Source organism: Chiloscyllium plagiosum, unplaced genomic scaffold (genome assembly GCF_037043375.1).
Source record: "Chiloscyllium plagiosum isolate Xiang-an unplaced genomic scaffold, Cpla_swu_hap1 HiC_scaffold_5, whole genome shotgun sequence".
In the NCBI taxonomy this organism is placed as follows: Eukaryota; Metazoa; Chordata; class Chondrichthyes; order Orectolobiformes; family Hemiscylliidae; genus Chiloscyllium; species Chiloscyllium plagiosum.
The window spans coordinates 32,844,547-32,871,509 of record NW_028270143.1 but is presented as its reverse complement, the minus strand read 5'-3'; the positions used below and the strand labels follow the sequence as shown (position 1 = coordinate 32,871,509).

Below are 26,963 nucleotides of genomic sequence, written 5' to 3'. Positions count from 1 at the left end.
CAGAGTAAGGTGAAGGACAGCCTCTAACATTAGTCCAAGGTCAGCTGCTCAGAGTGATCAGAGTCAGGAACCTCTCCACAGAACATGATGTAACATGATTCAAAATAATTAAGTGCTAGGCCACAGTGTAGACAGAATATTATCATAAATAAATATTTCGGTTATATTTTCTGCAATGTAATTGTATTCTTATCATGGTTGATTACAGTAAATATGACAGACTGTGATGATACGCCCTTTGAAGAACAAATGGCTAAGTGAGTTCAATTGTAAAAATTACTTTTCAAAATATGGTAGTGACAAGATATATAAGCAATTGTACTGCATTTCTGAAATTACCACACTGATTTAGTGGAAATTATTATACAATAAAATGACAAATCTCCTTGCAAACTTTACCAATTCTCAACTGTTCATTTTTTTAAAAATTACAAACATAAGAAACAAAAATAATTGTATTCCTTACTTTTACAGAAGAACAATTGATATTTTCAGAAACAAAACATTCATTGTTTCCACCCCAGGTTTTCTTATTACTATGTTGCAATTGGAGCAGGAGCACTGCTATGTGCTTATATCCAAGTTTCTTTTTGGGTTCTGACTTCAGCAAGACAGACGAGAAGACTTCGAAAGTTATTTTTGCACACTTTACTAAGAAGAGAGATTGGATGGTTTGATGTTAACCCAGTTGGACAACTCAATACACGTCTTACAGCGTAAGAAGGATATTATATTTTCAATCTAGATAAACAAGTGCATTTTTCCTCAAAATGACTGTTGCTGTTAATGACAGCATCTTATTCCACTGAAATTTATTGTGCTTTTTCAATGACTAGAGACATCAACAAAATCAATGAGGGAATTGGGGATAAGATTGGACTTTTGTTCCAGTACATCGCAACTTTTGCTGGAGGCATAATAGTTGGTTTTGCAAGGGGATGGAAGCTAACTCTGGTAATTCTGGCTGCCAGCCCTCTCCTCGCATTATCAGCTGTGCTGTGGTCCAAGGTAAGTACTAACACCATAACAATCTTAAGGTAATCTATCAAGTACAAGGACAGAGCAGAACTAAACACAATTTAAATCATGTCAAAAATACTCGTGATGTAAGCCGTGATATAAATAGAATTCTCAACACATGGTTAAAATATTCTTAGTCGGTTATTTAACGAGGGCTGCGTTTTTGCAGCTTTCCCTTCATGCCTGCTTCAATGCTCACAGCATCCTTGCCTTGCCTTGTCTTTTTACCCTCAGCTCTTTTAGCCAGAGGATAAAGGCTTACAGTACTTCTCCCTTGAGTTGATGTTTAGTGCAGACACTTTGCCAGGCAACTTGCCATGTCAACAGTAATCAATCAAGGAGACGAACATGTTGCTATACCCCACCGTACTGTGTCAATCTCACATGTGTAGCATATGCCAGCAGCATATGTGGCAAAGACACTGCATGAGCTTTAACCAAATGGCTATGCCTCAAAGTCTAAGAGGAGTAGTCCCCCCTGGTGGGGCCGCTGTCAGTCAAGAGGTTCTGATTCAGTAAATCAAGGGCATCATCTGATCTCAGTCCAGGGTGTAGGAGACTGCTTGGGCTCAAGACAGTCAAAGTGTCATTCACAGTGCTGGTCCTGGTCAGTCCTGCATGTCCAGTGCAAACAGTCGCAGGGGCTAATCAGGCAAGGAGCCGAACACAGATCAGTCAGGATTCTGGTCACTCCCTAGTTGGGGCTGTGCCTTGAAGTTGATAGGGACTGGGGCTTGGTGGAGGTTGTCATAGTCCTGGGATCAATGGAATGAAAGTCAAGGGGAGTTATCAAGGGACACTGCTGTGGTGCAGAAATTGGAGAACTCAGTTCTAGGGATTGGAGATAGCATGCCAAGAGCAGAGCAGATAAAGGGAGGAAACTCCTTATGACAAGGGAGGGAGATGATAGTGAATTAGAGACCCTGGGTTACTGCAGGCAGAATGGAGGTCATTGACAGTCAGAATCACCCTGGCCTCACAGAAAATGGAATGCGCCAGGCATTGTTAGGAATAACTAAACTGCAGCACCTGGACTTGGGAGTAATGTTGAGAGGTGCAGATATAATTCCAGGAGGAGCGTGGGAACATGCAGAGGGTGGTGTGTAGATGGAATGAGCTGTCAGAGGAATTAGTGGAGTCCAGCACAACTACAACATTTGGGTATATGAATAGGAACGGTTTAGAGGGGTATGGCCCAAATGCTGGCAACTGGGTCTAGATTAGGTTAGGATATCTTGTCAGCATGGACAAGTTGGACCGAAGGATCTATTTTCATGCTGTGCATCTCTATGACTCCATGTGTAGGTTCATTTCTAATTGGCTAGTCAGGAAGTGACAGGTAGAAAGGGACATGGAAGTTTATCATGGCCACTGTTTACAGTCTGAAACTGAGACCCACTATATTAAGTGCAATCTGTGTTGTCTTTCATTTTCAATTGACTAGAAAATGAGCATTGCGAATTGAAAAATGGTTATGACCACAGCCAAAGATGGTCACCGAGGTGTCAGCTACATAGAACTATTATGCAACTGGCCTCTTAAGTGCACTCCAGACACAGTGTGCACCATATAATCCAAACATGCTGTGCTCTGCACCTGTAGGGCAACCAAAATGTGATGTGATAAGTTCTGAAGAGTTGGGAGAGCAGAAACAGTTTTCCAAAAACAAAGATGACAACATTGAGCAGGAGGAATATTACTTCAGGCATGACAGGGTACAGTAGCATCAAGGCTGAAAATGTGTTGCTGGAAAAGCGCAGCAGGTCAGGCAGCATCCAGGGAACAGGAGAATCGATGTTTCGGGCATAAGCCCTTCTTCAGGAAGGATCAAGCATTACCAACCAAACAGGATTAATTAGTACCTGGTTCCAGTGGATGAAAGCTGAGCGCAGTGAGCATTCATTAACTGTAGATTTACTTGAAAGGCACACAGTTCTGTTCTGTTGCTAGGTGTAATTTCAGCTTTTTGGTTTGCTTTTTGTTTGCTTTTGAACATTGAGAAGATGTTGGGTTACATCGGACACTGGGGGAAGAGTAGCACTGAGTTACACAAAGTTTTATGATGGATTGAGGCTAAGCTGAGTGTGTTAGTGCTTAAACACCACAGTTGTAAGAACATTCACTTCTATGTGCAATGAAGTGTCAACTGTGCCACCTATGTGCCTGGAGAAGTGTTGGTTACACAGGATGTGTCTTATAACTTTTAGCACTCACTCACTTTGTGCTAACCTGAGGTCTGCCAGCCTTTGTGGCTTACATTTCTTTTTAGAGAGGAGGGAGGGTCAAAGAGCTTGTTATGTTTGGAAGCACTGAATAGTCCAGAGAGTGGAAATATCACTGTGTAGTACCGCGTTACATCATGGCTTACACTTGCAGCATGTGCCAGCAGCTCAAGTGGCAAACACACTTCAAATAATTGACCATGTGTGAGATTCGAAAGGGAGCAGTTGTTAGTGGAATCAAGAAGGAGTACAGTCAGTATCGGAATATGGTCACAATCGGTCATGGGGCTCGTCTGATTGCAGACCAGGTCCTGTCCAATGCTGCAGGTCAAGACAACCTGGGGTCCGAGGGTTACAGCATCAATCAGGGTGCTGAGGAGATATCAGTCTGCTCAGTTCCTGCAATGAGGTGAAGCGATGTATAGGTTGGATGGAAGAATGCAAGAGCAGGAGAGGTGGTCATGCATCTGCAGTGAGTGAAAGGGAAACACAGAAGGTAGAAAGAGTAAGTAGTTTGAGAGGTTGAGGTGTGTGAGAGCTATTGAATAGATGAACTGCATGCATCTAGGACAATTGGTGAGAGTGAGTGCTGAGGCAATACTGAGGAGATAGTGCCCTTATCTTTGTGATATGCAGAAAAACATTGACGTTCTTTTGGTACTGCTAGGCATTTCTTCTAACCCAGGTCACAGAAATGACCTGGGATGCTATCAGGGTCCAGACTGTCTGTGTCTAGTGACGTAAGCTTCTGCAACAGGATAAAGGACAGCCCGCTTCTCCTATACCCCATCTACGAGCATCTCCAGGTCTCCATCTGTAAAACAGGGTGAGAGTTTTGCTCTCTGCACCTTCTATTGTATAACAATGACAGGCAGATCCTAGCTTGCAGCATTTGAAGTGATGTGCAGCTGAGCTTTAAATATGATGTCAGTGACATGAGGTCCCAATAATGGTGCGTACATCTGCCTCTCCAGCTGTAAGATTCCCCAAGAAAAGCATCAAAAAGCCTGGCTGTATAATTAATGAAGTGCAGAAAGGAAGATTGTGTTCGAGAGCTGTTCTGAGCCATGGAGGACTGGGCCTATGATTCTCACTCCACAGCAGTCAAACTGATAAAGGGAAAGTCCACCCCTTTGTTTTATAAAGGACTGTATGTAAAGGCAAGATTTTGGACTAATTTATAATATTATAGCATTGTCATTAGATAACTTTATGACTTGCAGCATGTTCAAATATTTTAAGATTAAATATGTTCATTACCTCAGCTTTGGTGTTTTCTGTGTTCAGCTCACAGTCTCGTTCACCAACTTGGAGATGACAGCTTATGCAAAAGCTGGAGCTGTTGCTGAAGAAGTCTTGGGGGCAATCCGAACGGTGGTGGCATTTGGAGGTCAAAAGAAAGAAATTGAAAGGTCTGCATTGTGACTATTGCCGATTGTCAACCAGTCTTCCTTATTCAATTGTGAGACTTATTTTTCTTCTCTCTTCATGACCTCTTAAGGTACCATAGGAATTTAGGGGAAGCAAAGAAAATTGGTATAAAGAAGGCGATTACTGCCAATCTGTCAGTTGGGTTTGCCTACTTTATAATATTTGGATCTTATGCAATTGGATTTTGGTATGGAACCACTTTGGTTCTTGAGAACTCAGGATATACAATTGGAACAGTTCTCACTGTAAGTATAATAATATTAACGAATATTCTACATACTAGCCTATTTATTGAATAGTACAGCTGTTCAACCGTTAGAGGCTTTATAATCAAGACCTAACTGGTCTGTTCAGTTATTTATTCCCACACATTTGAATACCTACCCAATCTCAACAGTAATGCTTCCATCCTTGTTAGCCTTCCATTGCATCATGTGCTCTTTAAGAAAACGTGCAGATTGACAAAATTAAAATGCCAACCGTCTATAGTACTAGAAATGTTTCATTGCATTATTTTAAAAATACATATTTTTAAGAAATTTGTCAACTTGGGAAGGGATGGACAGCTGGGAATAGAAGATTTTCCATCGATTATATATCCATATATTGAAAAAATAGAGATGCGGTAGGATATGTCATAGGCAGCTGATTCTATTCTGCCAGTTTGTCACCTCCTACAAAGTAATCAATCATAATATTCTCTCTTTAACACCAGTTTTTGGATATGGATTTTTAATGCCATACTTGGGATGTTTTATAAGTTCTTTGTTTTGCATTTATATTTTTAGATTTTTTTCTGCGTCACCTTTGGAACATTCTCTATTGGTCAGACAGCACCCTATATTGAAGCATTCTCTAATGCCAGAGGGGCAGCATATGAAATCTATAAAATACTAGATGAGGTAAAGAAGGAAATGGAAACTTGTATTTCTGCTGTGCTGTATGTTAAAATAGTAGCATTTAATTCATGTGAAAAAATTGTAGAAGTTTTAGATTAGATTTAGATTTTATTGTCATGTGTACTTAAGTACAGAAGTACAGGAGCACAGTGAAAACTGTATAATGTCACCACACACGGTGCCATCACTGGTACAAAGGTTACCTCTGTTAAAAAATGCTTAGGTACAAAATAGGAAAAGAAACAAAGTTTAAATACTTGACAAAAAAGTTAAGCATTCCCTTAATAGAATAAATGGAAAAATATCTTATTGCAAAAATAAAGCAACTATTTATTTTATAATGATGCAATTTTATAATGGAAGTTGAAACATTTGAACCATTCCATGAGAGATGTTCTTGGTTCAAGTATGCTTGCTAATGGTATTCAATCTTCCTACAGAAAAAAATACAAAAGAGTGAATCTCATTTGATGTATGAATATGAGTAATAGAAACTTGGCTGATGCAGCTAGAGATTGATTCAAAATGGAACCATGCAAATTAAGAAGCAAGTTAAGAAATAGCAGATGATTTTTAATAAACCAATGCATGGAAACCCATGGAAATATATTTTGTACACAGTGACTGGAAGTATATGACTAGAGTTGAAAAAGAAAACTGCGCATTGATAGACTCTTCACTGAAACTGTTTAATCATTACACAGATCTGATCTACAGATACCAGGATAAATCTTAGAACTTTTAATTTTAAGTCAAAGCTAATCATTTATACCTTCCTAAAGTCATTAGAATTCTATGCTCAGCTTTGGCTATCTTGCTTCAACTAGACTTTAATTTGAATAGAAAAAAATGAACACAATGTGGGGTAGTTTTCCCAGTAAAGGAGAGCTAGGTTTGGGTGAGTGCAGGGAATTAAATCCTTGGAAATTGCCATCAGGATCCCAACATAACCACCAATGCCTCTGGGTTACTGTGATTGGAAACCAGTGGACAATCCCTTGATCACTTGAATAAGTAATTAAGATTATTAGGAAGCAGATTAAGATATATTTTAAACCTCAAATTGTCCAGTGTGGAAGGTGGGAATGCATTGCCAATGGTTGATAAGGCATCTGGAGGATCAACATACTGTCCTCTTTCTCTCCACTGCCCCACCTAGGTCTCTACCTCTTCCTAACTTCTGCACTCTCCTTGCCAAAACAGGCAGGTCTAAATGTTCATAATTGGTTCTGTACAGAGAAAGGAATGCCATTTCTAGAGGGTGGTTGTGAGGCACAGGTGCAAGGGGACAGTAGCCTTAGTCTTAAGTTTTCCTGATGAAGGGCTTTTGCCCGAAACGTCGATTTTCCTGCTCCTTGGATGCTGCCTGACCTGCTGAGCTTCTCCAGCACCACTCTAATCTTTGTCTAAGTATTGACTGGTGACTTGGGATATGAGGAGTTAGGAATAAATGGAGCTGTAATGAATCTTGTATGAAGCTTGTTGTGCGGAAGGATGCTGGGAAAGTCACAGCATGAGGCTTGACACCTGTAAATGTTATAATCCTCCACTGTGATGGCCTCTTGAGGCCTGGAATCTTCTTCCTGCATTGTGTCTCAGTGGAAAGGACCGCATTCTTCATGCTGACTTCCTTGGTCACTTTCACACATAGCTTGCTTGCTGATTCTCTTCCTCCCATCCTTGGGAAAGCTTACTTCGCAGTAACACCTCAGATCATATACCCCCTTGATCACCCCAGCTAACAAGTGAACCAAGTGCAATCTTCCCTGAACTCCCCTGCATTTCTAGAGTTGCTGCAACATTGAAAATCCAAGAGCCGATGTCACATTCAAACCCATGCGATAGTCCCTTGAATTAAAAATCCTTTCTTTGACAAACCCAGTATCCCATGCCGCTCGCCCTGTCAGATTATTCAGAAATCCCAGAGGCAAGATGTTACTTCCATCAGTCTCCTCCATGGGCAGGAGTTACAGGAAAGTTTCCTCCTCCATCATTCAGGTACAGACCCGCAAATAGTCTGACTGTTTTTGACAGGGACCAAGTGTGGACAAAACTGCCCAAAATGTGCCAACGATTGGAGGATCAGTGGTCAGCACTGCTGCCTCACAGCGCCAGGGACCCAGGTTGGATTCCAGCCTCAGGCGACTGTGTGAAGTTTGCACATTCTCCCCGTGTCTGCGTGGGTTTCCTCCTGGTGCTCCAGTTTCCTCCCATAGTCCAAAAGTGGGCAGATTAGGTGAATTGGCCATGCTTAATTGCCCATAGTGTTCAGAGGTGTGTAGGCTAGGCGCATTAGTCAGGGGAAATATGGAGTAATAGAGGAATGGGTTTGGGTGGGATACTCTTCAGAGGGTCAGTGTGGACTTGTTGAGCCAAAGGGCTGTTTCCACACTGTAGGGATTCTACGAGAGAAAGACCATTACCAAAGTTCTGATTTAACCATAGATGGAGTATGGTGAATTTGTCAATTTGACAAGTCTGGGAAGCAGTGGAAATACAGCAGAGAATGTAGAGATACTTAAGTTAGGATTAAATACATACTTTATCAGATGACGATTAACTTCCAGCCAGGGGCAGAATTTTGCAGTCTTCTGTCAGTGGCTTTGTAAATGGGGCTGGGAGAGGGAGGTCTGTCCAAAATCCTTGCGTGGCCTTCCTGCTGCTCTGTCTAACCTCAAAACTGGCCAATTCATTGTCACTTCTTGTCCACCCTCAGTTTGAAGGGGGGTATGTGGAATTCAGGGGCAAGGTAACTCGGCAAGTCAACTGACTTGGACCTCGGCCGTTAAATGGATGCAAGTCTTCCAAGAGCCCCTGTTCTATGTCAGATGCATCCCTCAGAGATTTGACTCCTCGCTTCATCTGTGGCCTCCTCTTCATGACCCTTCCCTCTTCTCCACAATCCCTTAATCCATTCCCCTGCCCAAGGTTTGACTTTCCTTCCTATACAGTCCTCTGCACTTACTTGGTCCACAACTCAGGGAGTTGATTTCTAGGGATTGTTTGTGACCATTGCCATCCCTGGAAGTGCTGGCTGGGAGTACAGCATTCTGAGGTGCTCCTTTCTCCCAAGTAAGGGGCACAAGTCCCATCTCCAGCCAATCAACTTTCCTCAGTGTGATAACTGGCTTGGGGGCCATTATGATCTGCAGGAATGGGCTCACCAACAACTCTTTGATTAGTAGACAGGGAATCCTACATCTGGAGAAGCCTGCTCCAGATCTCAAAATGACGAGATTTTGAAAATGGAAAATGATAGAAAATCCAGAATTAACAGTGGTGCTTCAGAGAAAAGTCACAAGGATAACTGCAAATATCCAGAACAGGGGAGGAATTGGTTAGCGCTCAACTCTGTCCCAAAACCATGAGGTATAACTGGAATAAAGAGAGCAATTGCTGGGGAACTCAGCAGGTCTGGCAACATCTGCAGAGAGAAAGCAGTTCACATTGCGAGTCCAGTGACACTTCTTCAGAACTGATGATAGCTGGGAAAGGTACAACTGAAGTAAGTGTCCGAAGAATTAAGCTTGAGGACCACCAAAATTGGTCCTTTCAGCAGGCTCTTTAAGGATTGCTGGATTGACTGCCTATCTGCTGATAATATTGATCACAGAATGTATGGCTGATATCTTTCTCAGATGGGAGCCCTAGGTGCCTACACAATAGTCTTTACCATTTAGTATGAAGATCACTTTTGTTGTGAAACTAGCGTATAACATTTACCATACTAATGCTTTATACATGGAAAACAAGTAAAGCACCAACAAATTTCTCAACCTCGGTCTGTGCGTTATTGTCTAGGCTTCTGTATCCCTTGTTCAGTAACAAAACCACGACAATACTATCAACATTACCAAATGGAAACAGCTCAAAGAAGAGTTGGGTCATTAAGAATCCCGTTACACAATAAAGTTAATGTATAATTTTCATCTTTTAAAGCTTAATTTTTCACAGCAGCATTGATCATTTGCCTGTAGGCAATTAATGATTAACTAAAGCGCAATCTGAAAAGTGTAGGAATAAAGGTTACTTTATATTGCTTGGATATGCCTGACATAAATCAAAACAAGGATGTTTGTTAACTTAGACAAGAATAAAGCATAGTTTTTTGTAAAATATTTTTGAAACATTGAAATCAAAGGGTCAGGTTCAAAATATGAGCAGTAAGATATTATTGTCAAGGGCAAAGATGTGAATTGCACTTCAAACAGAAAATAAAGTGGAGAAGTAATTATGCTGCCTGTTGGTCAGTGCCAGCGTGAGGCCAAAGAAAAGTTTAGCAGAGTTGTCTGAGTGAGAAAACTATCAAGGAAAGTAGCTCTTTTCCAATAATTTTGTGAAAAAAGGGCCAAGACCTTGAAGTAAAAGATCAATGTTCACAGTAAAGGAGACCGTTAATGAGGGAAGGTTGAAAATAAATATGAACTGTAGCAGTGACAAGAGGAAAATAAGCTTCAATTTAAAAGCCCAAAGCTTATAAAAGGGTGGGAAGACTGAAAAATTGTACTGATTTTAGAATGTTGATGTTGTGGAAATAGTGTTGCAAAAATATGAAACTAATATTTTTAAAAAACTGTAATGAAAATGTCTAAAATTTCTGACTGTTTAACATGTTTTGCTGCTAGTGATCTACATTTCAGAGCCTGTGTTTTATGGGGTTGAGATTACTTTCCAGTAGACGTTTTTTAGTTTCAAACTACTGATCATTTTTAAGACTTATTCTCTCCCTTCAGACGTCGTATGATCATCTTTGTTTTGGTTTTCCTTTTCAGAAATCTGCCATAGATGGCTTCTCAGAAGAAGGATATAGGCCTGATCAAATTAAAGGAACAGTGGAATTTAAGAATGTACATTTTAATTACCCATCAAGACCAGACGTAAAGGTATCAGAATTTCTTTTTCACATTTGCAACAAAGCTCAGGGGAATAAGAAAATGTGTTTAATACTTCTGATTTTAATGGGTTTCTAATATTTGAAGTCTCTCTGTATTTAAAATAAATTATGAAAGGACCAGCGAGCTCTGTTGGTTAGAATGTGCTGCATTATAATGCCAATAGCACAAGTTAGGTCCCTATGCTGGCTGAGATAACTCTTGAAGCCTGCCTTATTGTCTTGCCCCATCCTGGTATCACTGCAATAGCCCATACCTGCAAAACACTTGTTTCACTAGTAGAAAGAGAGACTACTTTTGTGAAACAAAGATGTCCAGTTTAGGTGCTTTTTTTAACTTACAGAATGTGGGTACTTCTGACTAGGCTAGCATTTATTGCCCATCCATAATTACCCAGCAGGCAGTTCAGAGTCAAGGAGAAAGTGAGGTCTGCAGATGCTGGAGATCAAAGTTGAAACTTTATTGCTGGAACAGCACAGCAGGTCAGGCAGCATCCAGGGAACAGGAGATTCGACGTTTCGGGCACAGGCCCTTCTTCAGGAATGAGCAGAGAGTGTTCAGCAGGAGAAGATAAAAGGTAGGGAGGAGGGACTTGAAGGAGGGGCGTTGGAAATGTGATAGGTGGAAAGAGGTCAAGGTGAGGGTGATAGGTCGGAGTAGGATGGAGGCGGAGAGGTCAAGAAGAAGACTGCAGGTCAGGAAGGCGGTGCCGGGCTGGAGGGATTCGGCTGAGACAAGGTGGGGGGAGGGGGGGATGAAGAAACTGGTGAAGTCCAAGTTCATCCCCTGTGGTTGGAGAGTACCCAGTGGGAAGATAAGACGCTCCTCCTCCGACCGTCACGTTGTTGTGGTTTGGCGGTGGATGAGTCCAATGACCTGCATATCCTCGGTGGAGTGGGAGGGGGAGTTGAAATGCTGTGCTACAGGGTGGTTGGGTTGGTTCGTCCGGGTGGCTCAGAGGTGCTCTCTGAATCGCTCCGCAAGTAGGCGGCCTGTCTCCCCAATATAGAGGAGGCCACACCGGCTGCAGCGGATGCAGTAGATGATGTGGGTGGAGGTGCAGGTGAATCTGTGGCGGATATGGAAGTTTCCTTTGGGGCCTTGGAGAGAATTGAGGGGGGAGGTGTGGGCGCAAGTGTTGCACCTCCTGCGGTTGCAAGGGAAGGTGCCGGGAGTGGAGGTTGGGTCGGTGGGGGGTGTGGATCTGACAAGGGAGTCGCGGAGGGAGTGGTCTCTACGGAAAGCTGATAGGGGAGGGGAGGGAAATATATCCTTGGTGCTGGGGTCTGTTTGGAGGTGGCGGAAGTGATGACGGATGATGCGCTGTACATGGAGATTGGTGGGGTGGTAGGTGAGGACCAGTGGGGTTCTGTCCTGGTGGCGGTTGGAGGGGCGGGGCTCAAGGGCGGAGGAGCGGGAAGTGGAGGAGATGCGGTGGAGGGCACCGTCGACCACGAAAGGGGGGGAAATTGCGGTCCTTGAAGAAGGAGGCCATCTGTGTTGTACGTATTTTGAACTGGTCCTCCTGGGAGCAGATGCGGCGGAGACGAAGGAATTGGGAGAATGGGATGGCGTTTTTACAGGGGGCAGGATGGGAGGAGGTGTAGTCCAGGTAGCTGTGGGAGTCGGTTGGTTTGTAGTAGATGTCCGTGTTAACAACAACGCGACGGTCGGAGGAGGAGCGTCTTATCTTCCGACTGGGAACTCTCCAACCACAGGGGATGAACTTGGACTTCACCAGTTTCTTCATCCCCCCTCCCCCCACCTTGTCTCAGCCGAATCCCTCCAGCCCGGCACCGCCTTCCTGACCTGCAGTCTTCTTCTTGACCTCACCGCCTCCATCCTACTCCGACCTATCACCCTCACCTTGACCTCTTTCCACCTATCACATTTCCAACGCCCCTCCTCCAAGTCCCTCCTCCCTACCTTTTATCTTCTCCTGCTGAACACTCTCTGCTCATTCCTGAAGAAGGCCCTGTGCCCGAAACGTCGAATCTCCTGTTCCCTGGATGCTGCCTGACCTGCTGTGCTGTTCCAGCAATAAAGTTTCAACAGTTCAGAGTCAACCACATTGCTGTGGGTCTGGAGTCACATGTAGGCCAGGCTAGGTAAGAACGACAGATTTCCTTCCCTAAAAGGCATTAGTGAACCATGGGTTATGTTATCCGAGGTGGGAATCAAACTTGGGGTCCCTGGCACTGAGAGGCAACAGTGTTAACCACTGAGTCACTCTGCCACCCTGTTGTAGTTTGATAAAGATTTACCAATCACCTGAAGGTAGATTGTCACTAGCCATTTTTCACTGGTTCAGCTTAAGAAGTCTGGTATAGATCTGCAGAAACAGATCTAATTTGAGCTTCCCTTTTTGATGTTGAAAATATAGGCTAAATTCTTTAAACATGCCACACAAATACCTAGCTGAATTTAGCCCTACTGAAAACATTTACACCAACTATTACATCAAGCATTTGATCTTGAGATGGCAGTTCTGCTGCTTTGTTAATTCCTTGGTATGGTCCAATCCTAGAAATGCCACAGACAGCCCGAAATTTCCATTCAACCTCCATCACCTTGAATGTTCAAAGAAAATCTGAACATGAGCTGTTGCCATAACATCTGGACACCTGGGTGCTTTAGAATATTTGTTTTCAGTGGCTTTTAATTGAACTTCATGCTATGTTAGTCCATCAGCAAAGCATTGAAATTGATTGCTTTGAATGTTTCTGTAGATTTTAAGAGGCCTAAATTTGAAGATTAACAGCGGACAGACAGTAGCTCTGGTGGGAAGCAGCGGCTGTGGAAAAAGTACCACCATTCAGTTGCTACAGAGATTCTACGATCTCCAGGAAGGATCGGTGAGAAACTAGATAGTCTCTGACCTCTAAATAGTTAATAACCTAAAATGGATTAACAAAGTAATCAGTTGTCCTAAGTAGTTGCTTGAGCCTTATGTGTACTGTGTAAAAGGTATAGGATCGATTGCTCTTCATGTTGCTGGCTTTGGTTAGTCACATTTCATATTCACTTGCCTGGATGAGTGCAGCTCCAAAAACACTTAAGAAGCTTGCTACCAGCCAGGACTTGATTGGCATCACACCCACAAACTCTCATTCCCTCCACCAGCAATGCTCAGGAGCAGCAGGTGTATATCACCTACAAAATGCACTTCAGGAATGCACTGAAGTTCCTTGGACAATGCCTTCTGAATCTACAACCATCTCCATCTAGAAGGACAAGAGTAGCAGATACTTCAGAACACCACCATCCCTTCCATGCCACTCACCATCCTGACTTGGAAATATACTGTCATTCCTTCATTGCTGTTGGGTCAAATCCTGGAATTCCCTTCCTAATGCATTATATGTTCACCTACAGGGTATGAACTGCAATGATTCAAGCAGGCAGTCTACCACCACCTCCTCAAGTTAATGGGCAATAAATGTTGGCCCAGTCATTGACATCCACATCCCATGAGTAAATAAAGCAAATAAAAAGAAATTAGCGGAGGAGGTGCTATTGTATAACCCCCAGCTTTCAACCACCCTACATCAACAATCATACCATTGGTCCTAGCATAGTTTTAATTGCAGCGGGTCAGCTTCCACACCAACTTGAAGGTGAAAACCCCCTTTACATCTGATTGACTGACTCTTCACACCATTTTGACTCATGTTTGACCCATGACCAAAATAGTAATCATCAGTGCACAAAAGTATTCAAAAGCATGTGATAGACAATCGACAATAGACAATAGGTGCAGGAGTAGGCCATTCTGCCCTTCGAGCCTGCACCACCATTCATTATGATCATGGCTGATCATCCTTAATCAGTATCCTGTTCCTGCCTTATCTCCATAACCCTTGATTCCACTATCTTGAGAGCTCTATCCAACTCTTTCTTAAATGAATCCAGAGACTGGGCCTCCACTGCCCTCTGGGGCAGAGCATTCCACACAGCCACCATTCTCTGGGTGAAGAAGTTTCTCCTCATCTCTGTCCTAAATGGTCTACCCCGTATTTTTAAGCTGTGTCCTCTGGTTTGGCACTCACCCATCAGCGGAAACATGTTTCCTGGCTCCAGATTGTCCAATCCTTTAATAATCTTATATGTCTCAATCAGATCCTCTCTCAGTCTTCCAAACTCAAGGGTATACAAGTCCAGTCGCTCCAGTCTTTCAGCATAAGGTAGTCCAGCCATTCCAGGAATTGACCTCATGAACCTATGCTGCACTCCCTCAATAGCCAGAATGTCTTTCCTCAAATTTGGAGACCAGAACAGCACACAGTACTCCAGGTGTGGTCTCACCAGGGCCCTGTACAGCTGCGGAAGAACCTCTTTGCTTCTATACTCAATCCTTTTTGTTATGAAGGCCAGCATGCTATTAGCCTTCTTCACTACCTGCTGTACCTGCATGCTTATCTTCATTGACTGGTGTGCAAGAACACCCAGATTTCTTTGTACTGCCCCTTTACCTAAATTGATTCCATTTAGGTAGTAATCTGCCTTCCTGTTCTTGCCAGCAAAGTGGATAACCATACATTTATCCACATTAAACTGCATCTGCCATGCATCTGACCACTCACCTAACCTGTACAGGTCACCCTGTAATCTCCATACATCCTCCTCACATTTCACCCTGCCACCCAGCTTAGTATCATCAGCAAATTTGCTAATGTTATTACTAATACTATCTTCTATATCACTAATATATATTGTAAAAAGCTGCGGTCCCAGCACTGATCCCTGCGGTGCCCCACTGGTCACTGCCTGCCATTCCGAAATGGAGCCATTTATCACTACTTTTTGTTTCCTGTCAGCCAACCAATTTTCAATCCAAGTTAGTACTTTGCCCCCAATACCATGCACTCTAATTTTGCTCACTAACCTCCTATGTGGGACTTTATCAAAAGCTTTCTGAAAGTCCAGGTACACTACATCTACTGGACCTCCCTCGTCCATCTTCAGAGTTACATCCTCAAAAAATTCCAGAAGATTAGTCAAGCATGATTTCCCCTTCATAAATCCATGCTGACTCTGACCTATCCTGTTACTACTACCCCTTTCCCACCACTGAGGTCAGACTAACTGGTCTATAATTTCCTGCTTTCTCTCTCCCACCTTTCTTAAAAAGTGGTACAACATTAGCCACCTTCCAATCCGCAGGAACTGATCCCGAATCTATCGAACTCTGGAAAATAATCACCAACGCATCCACGATTTCTCGAGCCACCTACACCTGGGATGTAGACCATCAGGCCCCGGGGACTTATCAGCCTTCAGACCTAACAGTCTCTTCAACACCAATTCCTGGCAAATATAAATTCCCTTAAGTTCAGGTCCTTCAGCCACTGTTACCTCAGGGAGATTGCTTGTGTCTTCCCCAGTGAACACAGATCTGAAGTACCAATTCAATTCTTCTGCCATTTCTTTATTCCCTGTCATGTATTCCCCTGTTTCTGTCTTCAAGGGCCCAATTTTAGTCTTAACCATTTTATTTGACTTTCACATACCTAAAAAAGCTTTTACTATCCTCCTTTATATTTTTGGCCAGTTTACCTTCGTACCTCATTTTTTCTGTGCGTATTTCCTTCTTAGTAACCCTCTGTTGTTCTTTAAAAGCTTCCTAGTCCTCCGTTTTCCCACCTATCTTTGCTATGTTATACTTTTTCTCTTTTAACTTTATATGTTTCTTAACTTCCCTCGTCAGCCGTGGCCACCCATGCCTCCTCCTAGGATCTTTCTTCCTTTTTGGAATGAACTGATCCTGCATCTTCTGCATTATACACAGAAATATCCGCCATTGTTCCTCCACTGTCATTCCTGCTAAGGTATTGCACCATTGAACTTTGGACAGTTCCTCCCTCATAGCTCCATAGTTCCCTTTATTCAACAGAAATATTGTAACTTCCGATTGTACCCTCTCCCTCTCAAATTGCAGATTGAAGCTTATTGTATTATGGTCACTACTTCCCAATGGCTCCTTCACTTCGAGGTCCCTGATCAATTCTGGTTCATTGCACAATACCAGATCCAGAATTGCCTTCTCACTGGTAGGCTCCAGCACCAGCTGTTCTAAGAATCCATCTCCGAGGCACTCCACAAAGTCTCTTTCTTGAGGTCCAATACCATCCTGATTCTCCCAGTCTGCCTGCATGTTGAAATCCCCCATAACAACTGTAGTAACATCTTTGCGACAGGCCAATTTCAGCTCCTGATTCAACTTACATCCGACATCCAGACTACTGTTTGGGGGCCTGTAGATAACTCCCAAGAAGGTCTTTTTACCCTTAGAATTTCTCAGCTCTATCCACACTGACTCTACATCCCCTGATTCTAGGTCCCCCACGCAAGGGACTGAATATCATCCCTTACCAACATGGCCACCCCACCCCCTCTGCCCGTCAGTCTGTTCTTATGATAGCACGTGTAGCCTTAAATATTCATTTTCCAGGCCCTGTCCACTTGAAGCCACGTCTCAGTTATCCCCACAATATCGTATCTACCAATTTCCAAAAGAGCCTCAAGCTCATCCAATATTTCTAATGCTTCATGCATTCATGTATAGTATTTTTAATTTGTTACTGCCCTCACCCTTCCTATCAACTCCTATTTCACTCAACCTTACAGCATGATCCCTTTCTGAGTTTTCTGCCTCATTGATGCAGTTGTCTTTCTTGACTTCCCTTGTTCTAACTTTCCCTTCAATTTCCTTCTTAAACATCCAGTTTGTCCCCTCCCCCCCAGCTACTTAATTTAAATGTTGCAGTAGCAAACCTGCCTGCCAAAATGCTGGTCCCTAACCTATTAAGGTGCAAACCTTCTCTCTTGTAGAATTTATGTTTACCACAAAACATACCCCAGTGATCCAAGAATTTAAATCCTTGCTTCCTGCACCAGTTCCCCAGCCACACGTTCAAGTCCATTATCTCCCTGTTTCTGGCCTCACCAGCCTGAGGAACTGGAAGGAAACTGGAGATAACCACCCTGGACATCCTGCTTTTCAGCCTTCTTCCTAGTTCTCCGAAGTCCCGCTGTAGTATGTTCCTCCTCTTCTTCCCGACATCATTTGTGCCGACATGTACCACCACCTCTGGCTCTTCGCCTTCGTCCATGAGGATTTCCTGCACTCTGTCTGTGATGTCTTTAACCCTGGTACCAGGAAGGCAACACACCATCCTTAAGTCCAGTCTGCTGCCACAAAAACCCCGGTCAGTTCCTCTCACTATGGAGTCCCCTATTACCACAGCTCTGTGCGACGTCCTACTCTTCCGCTCTGTCTCCACGCCAACTTTTGATTGACAGACCTGGCCGCCTCGCGGACTGGCAGTGTCATCTGTCTCTACTGTTTCCAAAAGATTCAACTTGTTCCTGACAGGTACTTCCCCCGGGGTCTCTTGCACCTGTCTCCTCTCTGCCTTCCTCATCGTCTGCTCTCTTCTGCTCTCTTCTGGTATGGTCGGTGTAATAACCTCGCTGAAGGTCTTGTCCAGAAAGATCTCGTTCTCTCGGATGAGCCTAAGGTCCTCGAGTTCTTTCATCAGTGCTGCAATATGCTCTGTCAGTAGCTGATATTCCACTTCAGTTGCTCTTGGCTGAGTCTTACCCAGAGACATTAAACTGATTTGGCGGGGCAAGGCCAACTGGAATGTTTTGATTCCTGTGAATATAGCCGAGCAATCAGCTCTCATGAGAATGGTATTGCGATGGACATAAAAATTGCACTGCCAACTTGTTATCAGGATTTAGCTCCCCCTCACCCTGACCCATGAGGATGGGACAGCACCTGACTTCTTCTGGGAGGTAATACAACCGGGACATACTCCATTGCCACAGTGTGAGAATGATCAAAATGTTGCCTTCATCAACCTCTTTTCCTTTAAAGTCTGTGCATCTTATAAATGATCTTGCATCCTTGGGATTTGTTCCAAAAATGATATAGTTCAGTGTCCCAATGGAATAGTTGAGCGAAGAACAGTACAGTGCAGGAACAGGCTTAATTAATGAATATCATTGCAGTTACCTTTGAGCTGATTAACTTTAGATCTACATTGATACTTAAGTAGCAGCCAGTCTTCTGAGTCATGATTCCCATTGTCCGGTTGTTTTCGAATCAAACAGCATACACTGTTACTTTACCCAAAGTGATCAAAGTGATAAGCAATTCTGTTGCAGGAATATGTAATTTATTTTATATTACAATGCGGAAAAATTACTTGGTGCAATATTTTTTCTATCTCAGATTACAGTTGATGGCCATGATATACGGTCACTAAATATCAGGCATTTTCGAAAGTTCATTGGTGTGGTCAGCCAAGAGCCTGTACTTTTTGCTACAACCATCGCTGAAAACATACGATTTGGACGTGACGATGTTACAGATGCAGAAATTGAGATGGCTACAAAAGAAGCAAACGCCTATGATTTTGTCATGAAACTTCCTGATGTACGTGAGACGTTTCAACCTTCAAAGGGGTGATCTCCTCATCAAAGCATAGCTGATAGAGTTTTGATTGTTCTGTGTTTATAATGAAATTGCACTAAAGACAGCAAAACCAATTGCTGCTTCATTGCATCTGGCATGATGGCCATACCAGTGACAATGCATCTGTTTGCCAGTTACTTTTCCATAAAGCCAGTGTGGACAAAGTGAGGACTGCAGATGCTGGAGATCAGAGTCAAGGGTATGGTGCTGGAAAAGAACAGCAAGTCAGGCAGCATCTGAGGAGCAGGAGAATTGGCGTTTCGGGCATAAGCTCTTCATCAGAAATGAGCTCAGGAATGATTCTCCTGCTCCTGGGATGCTGCCTGACCTGTTGTGCTTTTCCAGCACCACACTCTCGACACAAAGCCAATGTCTCTGTTACAGCACAACCAGTGATAAGGTCCTTAGTTGAAAGGTAAAGAGAGAAGCAAATTGATCAATATGAGTTTATTTTAACTAGATAACACAGTCAGAATATCCAATATGATATTTGAAAGTAAATCAAATTGGAGCTTTTCTGGCCAAAGTCTGTACTAATAAGAAAAGCCTATTTGCAGGATGAGATTCAGTACATATTTCAAATGAGTGAAACTTGCAAGTTTAGTATCCAAGAATTAAGTCAATGTAGTTCATGTGTTGCAAGATTTATGGGGCTGCATTTTCCCAACAGGGGTGAGAAACAAGAACTGGGACTGTTTTCAGGACTTGAATAGTGTGAAACTCCTCCACTGACAAACTAAATAAATTTAAGCTTTTTGTGTAGGATGAATTAGGCAAGAAAGCATCAGTGAAATCTCGGCCTTGCATATATCCTTGTATATCCTGATAATAGAAATAAAGTCCAAACTGGGCAAAATCTGTCATCCATCAGAATTTTCCTTAGCAAGAGCTACTGTCGGGTAACTGGAGTTCCAAAAATATCCCATGTTTCATTGCATTGAGACAGCTCCTGTCACACCTACTAGCTTCGGATAAAATTCCTGCTCTCTGTTGTAAATTCTTACCCTTCCACCTACTGGGGACCACAACCACACCAGTGCTGGAGCCACAGCTGGTCCATTGTTTCGTGATTGCCTCATGTCTGAGCTATATGAACTGCTGATCTGCAGGAGGTGCCCATCGATGGAGCCATGATCATGTATTTTCAAACTGAATTCATTGGCTAATTTAAAACCCTGTAAGTAAGGTCATGAACTGTCCCCATTACTTCTTTCCAACAGAAAAACTTTGCCTTGGAAAACATGAAGGTGGGTGATGTAACCAATGCAAGAGCCAGTGTAGGTGTTATTTCACAGCAAGGAAACAATGAGGTGTTTGAGACAGAAACAGACGTAGACAAAGAGGAAAAAGAAAGAATAAGACCTTTTTGAGCTATACCTTTTCCCCTTTCTTTTTGACCTTTGCTCCGCCAGAATCACTCAATGCATCACAAGGGCACAAATATAACTAAGGGATTGTTTGTCCTCCCTATTGGGAAATGCATGGTGTCTGTTTAGCACAACCACCATGACAATGTGCCTGAATTGAAGAATCTAGATGAAATTCCTTTGTGGACTGATCACATGTCCAAGCAGTTACCACAATGTATTATTACTTTTAAACAGTGGTGCCTCAATGGCACTACTGTCTTTCAAGAGCTAACTGTCTGACACAAAGATTCCTGATTGAATTTCTGTACAGCGAAGACTGTCTATGATTAATATTTTGTGTTGTATTGCAGAAATTCGACACTCTTGTTGGACAGAGGGGCACACAACTGAGTGGAGGACAGAAACAAAGAATTGCAATTGCCCGGGCTCTGGTGCGTAATCCTAAGATTCTCTTGTTAGATGAAGCCACTTCAGCCCTGGACACAGAGAGTGAAGCTGTGGTTCAAGCAGCATTGGATAAGGTACATGTCGACTTTAGTTCCTAAACATTTCTGTTAAGCAAAAGTAACAAGAAAATTGTAATTATGCACCTGCAGATTAAACGGTGAGTAATGTCCACGTTGCAATCTTGTAATTGTAAATCTTTAATGTTGTGCTGGAAACAACTGAACGATTACTTTGCAAACATTGTGAAAACACAAGACAAAATATCAAAATAAAATTAAAAATCACACAACATCAGGTTTTAGTCCAACAGGTTTAATTGGAAGCACACTTGCTTTCGGAGCGTCGCTCCTTCATCAGGTGGTAGTGGAGGGCTCAATCCTAACACAGAATTTATAGCAAATATTTACAGTGTGATGTAATTGAAATTATACATTGAAAAATCGATTGTCTATTAAGTCTTTTCCTCCGGGTGCTCCGGTTTCCTCCCACAGTCCAAAGATGTGCAGGTCAGGTGAATTGGCCATGCTAAATTGCCCGTAGTGTTAGGTTAAAGGGGTAAATGTAGGGGTATGGGTGGGTTGCGCTTCGGCGGGTCGGTGTGGACTTGTTGGGCCGAAGGGCCTGTTTCCACACTGTGAGTAATCTAATCTAATCTAATCTAATCTAATCTAATCTAATCTTTTATCTGTTTGAATACCATGATAGTTTCACTTCTTTCATGTGTAAATCACAAAACCTTTTTTTTGAAAAGTTGCATTCTCAGGTTAGCTGTTAACAATAGTGATAGCTAGACAATATGTTGAAGGTGTTGGCCCCCTGTGTTCTCTGTCTATGCCAGGATGTTTAGATTGATTCTAATCTAAAAAGTGAGATAACGGAATTTTACATGAATTCATGCATTTTTGAGCTCAGAGTTCTACATGATTGCATGTAGTTTTTGAGCAAAGTACAATGTAACCCGACAAGTACAAATTCACCCCACAAAATATATGTGTGCATGTGGGTCTTTGTCTGTGTATGTGTGTCTGTCTGGGTTGGAGCTTGTGAGTGTGAGAAAGTGTGTGTGTGTAGTGAATGTGGAGTGTCTTAAGTCTGTGAGGGGGTGCATGTGTGAGTGTGGGAGTGTGTGTGTCTATAAGGGTGTGTGTTGGGTGTCTGTGTGTGCGTCTGTGTATATGTGTGTCCATGTGTATGTGTGTATAGGAGTGCCTGTGTGTGTGAGAGAGTGTCTGTGTGTAGGAGTGTCTGTGTTTGTGTAAAGTGCAATGGTGGCCACCTGTAATGTGACATGAACCCAAGGTCCCGGTTGAAGCTCTCCCTATGGGTACCCACGGACCAGTTGAACTGGGAACATTCCTCGTCACCATGGACGTTTCCGCACTCTACGCCACATCCCCCACAATGATGGCATCGCAGCAACGGCCTCAGTACTCAACACCAAAAACTGCCAATCTCCAAACACCATTCTACAACTCATCCGCTTTATCCTTGATCACAACGTCTTCACCTTTGACAACCAGTTCTTCATCCAGACACACAGAACAGCCACAGGAACTAAATTTGCACCCCAATATGCCAACATTTTTATGCACAGGTTCAAACAAGACTTCTTCTCTACGCAGGATCTCCAACCAATATTGTACACCAGGTACATTGACGACGTTTTCTTCCTCTGGACCCATGGCGAGGAGTCACTGATAAAACTACACAGTGACATCAACAAGTTTCATCCCACCATCAAACTCACCATGGATTACTCTTGACTATCTGTCTCATTCTTGGACACATGCGTCTCCATCAAGGATGGGCACCTCAGCACCACACTCTACCGCAAACCCACAGGCAGTCTCACAATGCTACACTTCTCCAGCTTCCACCCAAAACATATTAAAACAGCCATCCCCTATGGACAAGCCCTACGCATACACCGGATCTGCTCAGATGAGGAGGAATGCGACGGACACCTGGAAGTACTCAGGGATGCCCTCACAAGAACGGGGTACGATGCTCAACTCATCGACCGCCAGTTCTGACGTGCCACAGCAAGGAACCGTAATGACCTCCTCAGGAGACAGACATGTGCTACAACTGACAGGGTACCCTTCGTTGTTCAGTATTTCCCAGGAGCTGAAAAATTACGCCATGTCCTTTGTGACCTGCAACACATTATCAATGAGGATGAGCACCTCACCAAGATCTTCCCCACACCTCCACTGCTTGCCTTTAAACAACCGCCAAACCTCAAACAGATCATTGTTCATAGCAAACTGCCCGGCTCTCAGGACAACTCAACACAACCCTGTCATGGTGGACGCTGCAAGACGTGTCAGATTGTGGACATAGATACCACTATTATGCGTGGGGACACCTCCCACCTTGTACATGGCAGGTACTCATGTGACTCAGTGAACGTTGTCTATCTTATACGTTGCAGGCAAGGATGCCCGGAGTCATGGTACATTGGGGAAACTGAGCAAAGGCTACGACAATGGATGAATAGGCACCGCACAACAATCAACAGACAGGAGGGTTACCTCCCAGTTGGAGAACACTTCAGTGGTCCTGGACATTCGAACCTTGAACCTTCAGGTGACCATCCTCCAAGGTGGACTTCGGGACAGGCAGCAGAGGAAAGTGGCTGAGCAGAGGCTGATAGCTAAGTTCGGTACCCATAGGGAGGGCCTCAACCGGGACCTTGGGTTCATGTCATATTACAGGTGACCACCATTGCACTATACACACACAGACACTCCTACAGAGAAATTGAGGGCTGCAGATGCTGGTGATCAGAGCTGAAAATGTGTTGCTGGAAAAGCGCAGCAGGTCAGGCAGCATCCAAGGAACAGGAGAATCGACATTTCGGGCATAAGCCCTTAATGTCGATTCTCCTGTTCCTTGGATGCTGCCTGACCTGCTGCGCTTTTCCAGCAACACATTTTCAGACACTCCTACACACAGACACTCTCACACACACACACAGGTACTCCTATATGCACATACACACGGACACACATATATACAGACGTGCACACAGACCCCCACACACACCCTTACAGACACACACACTCCCACACTCACACATGCACCCCCTCACAGACATAAGACACTCTATGCTCACTACACACACACACATACACTTTCTCACACACACACACACAGACAGACAAAGACCCACATGCACACATATATTTTGTGGGGTGAATTTTTACTTGCAGGGTTACTTTGTACTTTGCTCAAAAATGCATGAATTTACGTAAATCTCCGTTATCTCACTTTTTAGATTAGAATCAATCTAAACACCATGGCATAGACAGAGAACACAGGGGGCCAACATCTTCAACATATTGTCTAGCTATCACTATTGTTAACAGCTAACCTGAGAATGCAAGTTTTTTAAAGAAGGTTTTGTGATTTACGCAAGAAAGAAGTGAAACTATCATGGCATTCAAACAGATGAAAGGTTTAACAGACAATCAATTTTTCAATGTATAATTTCAGTTACATCACACTGTAAATTTTTGCTATAAATTCTGTGTGTTAGGATTGAGCCCTCCACTACCACCTGATGAAGGAGTGATGCTCCGAAAGCGAGTGTGCTTCCAATTAAACCTGTTGGACTATAACCTGGTGTTGTGTGGTTTTTAACTTTGTACATCCCAGTCCAACACTGGCATCTCCAAATCATATCAAAATAAAGATAGGGAAATATCAACTGATCATTTGAGATTGTCCTATCTTTTCACAGTGTAACTTCCATATACTGTTTCCACCATTTCCTTCCCTTTAATTCCTTGCAATGAAATTGTCTGAGAATGGCAGAAAGTGACTGACTTACAGAGTTTCACTTCATGATGCTTTTGCCAGTACATGGCAATCATGGAACTCCCATGAGAATTCATCTCCGATGCTTTTTATGTGCTCGCAAGATATGGTTGGTATAGAATCAGAAGTATCTTCTTTTGCCCCAGTTACTCTGGAGGTCTTCTGGCACCCAGGGTAGCATTCCTGTCTTTGAGACGGAGGCTTTAGGTTTAAATTGCCTTGTAGGTCTTGATTGCCTTGGAAAGTGTTTTCATAAGTCACCAAATCAGTTGCCTGTCAACCTGCAAATTTTTACAACACAGATGTAGCAGGCAGCAAGAGCAGATGAGTCTCTTGGTCAGTCATGTGATGCTCTTGGTGCAGAGTGGCACTTCTCAAGCCATAGCCTCTGCCTTCAAGTTAGTGACCTATTCCAGGAAAAGGAAAGCTCCAGATAATGACCTGCATGCCTGTGCATCTGTAGATATGGGGAGTTGTCTAAATCCACCTTGAGGGGTAAAACTCACCATAATCGTTTCAGACCATAGGGTTGTTCTGTCATCAGAAAGAGATGACAGATGATAGTTTAACTTGATGGTCACCATGCTTTGTGTAAGGGGAATATCTGAGAAGGAGAGTCCTTCATAGTAACTTAAGCTGGTGCAAGAATTGAACCGATGATGTTGGCATCACTCTGCATTGCAAACCAGCTGTCCAGCCAACTGAGATTCAAGCACCTAACCCTGGAGAAATCGCCTGAACAAAATGACCTGAGTGTCTGTTTTGCTTGTCCAAGTTGTTTTTAATATCAAATCATAAATTCGTATATAAGTAACTGATAACACTTGTCACCAGAGGTCCTTCTTTAATTTCCACAGGCAAGTAAAGGTCGTACTACAATCTTGATTGCTCATCGCCTGTCCACAATCAGGACTGCAGACATGATAGCAAGCTTTCAGAATGGTGTTTTAGTGGAACAGGGGACACATGCAGAATTGATGCAGCAAGAAGGAGTTTACCATTCACTTGTATTGGCACAGGTACCTTATTCTTTACTGGGGGATATTTCAAAATGAAACAGAATGAATGTAATTGGAACACATAAATGCAACCTTATCTTTATAACAATAGAAGAGTCTACAGAACATTTTTCCAAGAAGCAGATGAGTTGTGAGCAAATAGTTTGTATGATGCATGAAGGAAGACTGAAGATTTTATTAATTTTTTTCCACTTTTCCCCTTCTGACATCATATTATTTATATTTAATTTCTTTAATTACATGTTATTTATGTTATTATATTTCAATTAAAGTAATTAAATTATCAAATTTGATTTCACTTTAATGTTGAGTTTTGTAGCCGTATTAATTGTAGTAAATCAGGCTATTGTATGAGTCAGAGCTGAAAATGTGTTGCTGGAAAAGCGCAGCAGGTCAGGCAGCATCCAAGGAACAGGAGAATCGACGTTTCGGGCATAAGCCCTTCTTCAGGAATGAGGAAAGTGTGTCCAGCAGGCTAAGATAAAAGGTATGGAGGAGGGACTTGGGGGGGAGGGGCTTTGGAAATGTGATAGGTGGAGGGAGGTCAAGGTGAGGGTGATAGGCCGGAGTGGGGTGGGGGCGGAGAGGTCAGGAAGATGATTGCAGGTTAGGAAGGTGGTGCTGAGTTCGAGGGATTTGACTGAGACAAGGCAGGGGAAGGGGAAATGAGGAAACTGGGGAAATCCGAGCCTGACCTGCTGCGCTTTTCCAGCAACACATTTTCAGCTCTGATCTCCAGCATCTGCAGCCTGACCTGCTGCGCTTTTCCAGCAACACATTTTCAGCTCTGATCTCCAGCATCTGCAGCCTGACCTGCTGCGCTTTTCCAGCAACACATTTTCAGCTCTGATCTCCAGCATCTGCAGCCCTCACTTTCTCTCGAAGATTTTAACCTACTGCGTGAACTCGGATTTCTCCAGTTTCCTCATTTCCCCTCCCCCCACCTTGTCTCAGTCAAATCCCTCGAACTCAGCACCGCCTTCCTAACCTGCAATCATCTTCCTGACCTCTCCGCCCCCACGCCACTCCGGCCTATCACCCTCACCTTGACCTCCCTCCACCTATCGCATTTCCAAAGCCCCTCCCCCAAGTCCTTCCTCCCTACGTTTTATCTTAGTCTGCTGGACACACTTTCCTCATTCCTGAAGAAGGGCTTATGCCCAAAACATCGATTCTCCTGTTCCTTGGATGCTGCCTGACCTGCTGCGCTTTTCCAGCAACACATTTTCAGCTCTGATCTCCAGCATCTGCAGCCCTCACTTTCTCTCTATTGTATGAGTCAGTTGAGACAATACTGTGAAGTTACAATATCGTTATTGTTTGTCATAAGATATGTTAACATTACAGTGTGATTTGCAT

At 43.3% G+C, this 26,963-nt stretch overlaps 1 protein-coding gene across 4 annotated transcripts in view; it reads left to right on the top strand.

Annotated features, from left to right (window-relative positions):
- Positions 1-26,963, top strand: part of LOC122549778 (ATP-dependent translocase ABCB1-like) — a 104,770-nt gene that overhangs the window by 27,696 nt on the left and 50,111 nt on the right. For all 4 annotated transcript variants that reach the window (XM_087987083.1, XM_087987082.1, XM_043689799.2 and 1 more), the window contains 11 exons: positions 209-257; positions 525-716; positions 837-1,008; positions 4,530-4,654; positions 4,744-4,918; positions 5,462-5,575; positions 10,345-10,455; positions 13,194-13,319; positions 18,704-18,907; positions 20,667-20,837; positions 25,443-25,604. In XM_087987083.1, coding sequence (XP_087843209.1) covers positions 209-257; positions 525-716; positions 837-1,008; positions 4,530-4,654; positions 4,744-4,918; positions 5,462-5,575; positions 10,345-10,455; positions 13,194-13,319; positions 18,704-18,907; positions 20,667-20,837; positions 25,443-25,604 — 1,601 coding nt within the window. The remainder of the gene's footprint in view (positions 1-208; positions 258-524; positions 717-836; positions 1,009-4,529; positions 4,655-4,743; positions 4,919-5,461; positions 5,576-10,344; positions 10,456-13,193; positions 13,320-18,703; positions 18,908-20,666; positions 20,838-25,442; positions 25,605-26,963) is intronic.